Source organism: Malurus melanocephalus, unplaced genomic scaffold, assembly GCF_030028575.1.
Source record: "Malurus melanocephalus ecotype Western Australia unplaced genomic scaffold, MMel_1.1 scaffold_2041, whole genome shotgun sequence".
In the NCBI taxonomy this organism is placed as follows: Eukaryota; Metazoa; Chordata; class Aves; order Passeriformes; family Maluridae; genus Malurus; species Malurus melanocephalus.
The window spans coordinates 6975-8301 of NW_026625273.1; the positions used below are offsets into that span (position 1 = coordinate 6975).

General features: G+C 63.1%; 1 protein-coding gene across 1 annotated transcript in view; it reads left to right on the plus strand.

Moving 5' to 3' along the window:
• Window positions 1-1138: 1138 nt before the first annotated feature.
• The window catches only part of LOC130587526 (C-Jun-amino-terminal kinase-interacting protein 2-like), a 6699-nt gene continuing 6510 nt past the window's right edge, over window positions 1139-1327 (plus strand). The window contains exon 1 of the mRNA XM_057388505.1: window positions 1139-1321. Coding sequence (XP_057244488.1) covers window positions 1139-1321 — 183 coding nt within the window. The remainder of the gene's footprint in view (window positions 1322-1327) is intronic.

A 1327-nucleotide genomic window follows, 5' to 3' on the forward strand; every position in this document is an offset into this window, starting at 1 on the left:
TCCCCGTGTGCCACCCACAGACTGACAATGTCCCCACGATGTCACCCACTGTCAGGGTGGCAGCGCTGGCCGCTCCCTGATCTCCGTGTCCCTGTCTGTCACCCAGGGGTGGCAGGGTTGTGGCGCCGTGTCCATGTGGCACTGCAGGTGACAGGGTTGTGGCGCTGTGTCCCTGTGACACTGCAGGTCACAGGGTTGTGGCTCCGTGTCCCCGTGTGTCACCCACAGACAGACAATGTCCCCAGGATGTCCCCACTCTCAGGGTGGCGGCGCTGGCCGCTCCCTGATCTCCGTGTCCCTGTGTGCCACCCAGGGGTGACAGGATTGTGGCGCCATGTCAATATGACACTGGAGGTGACAGGGTTGTGGCGCTGTGTCCATGTGGCACTGCAGGTCACAGGGTTGTGGTGACATGGTGCTGTGACACCCAGGAGTGACAGAGGGGTGGTGCCATGTCCATGTGGCACCCAGGGGTCACAGGGTTGTGGCGCCGTGTCCCCGTGTGTCACCCAAAGACAGACAATGTCCCCACGATGTCACCCACTGTCAGGGTGGCAGCGCTGGCCGCTCCCTGATCTCCGTGTCCCTGTCTGTCACCCAGAGGTGACAGGATTGTGGCGCCGTGTCCATATGACACTGGAGGTGACAGGGTTGTGGCGCCGTGTCCATATGACACTGGAGGTGACAGGATTGTGGTGACATGTCCGTGTGACACTCAGAGGTTTGGTGTCATGTCTGTGTGGCACTGCAGGTGACAGGGGTGTGGCACCGTGTCCATATGACACTGGAGGTGACAGGATTGTGGCGCTGTGTCCCTGTGGCACTGCAGGTCACAGGGTCGTGGCGCCGTGTCCCCGTGTGCCACCCACAGACCGACAATGTCCCCACGGTGTCACCCACTCTCAGGGGTGGTGGCGCTGGCCGCTCCCTGATCTCCGTGTCCCTGTGTGTCACCCAGGGGTGACAGGGTTATGGCGCCGTGTCCCCCTGTGCCACCCACAACCGACGATGTCCCCGCGGTGTCACCCACTGTCAGGGTGGTGGCGCTGGCCGCTCCCTGATCTCCGTGTCCCTGTGTGTCACCTAGGGGTGACAGGATTGTGGTGCCATGTCCCCGTGTGCCACCCACAGACCGACGATGTCCCCACGATGTCACCCACTGTCAGGGTGGCAGCGCTGGCCGCTCCCTGATGGCCGTGTCCCCGCTGTCCCCAGGCCCCCCCAGGACATCAGCCTGGAGGAGTTCGATGACGAGGACCTGTCGGAGATCACGGACGATTGCGGCATCGGCCTCAACTACGACTCGGACCACTACGAGAAGGTGCGG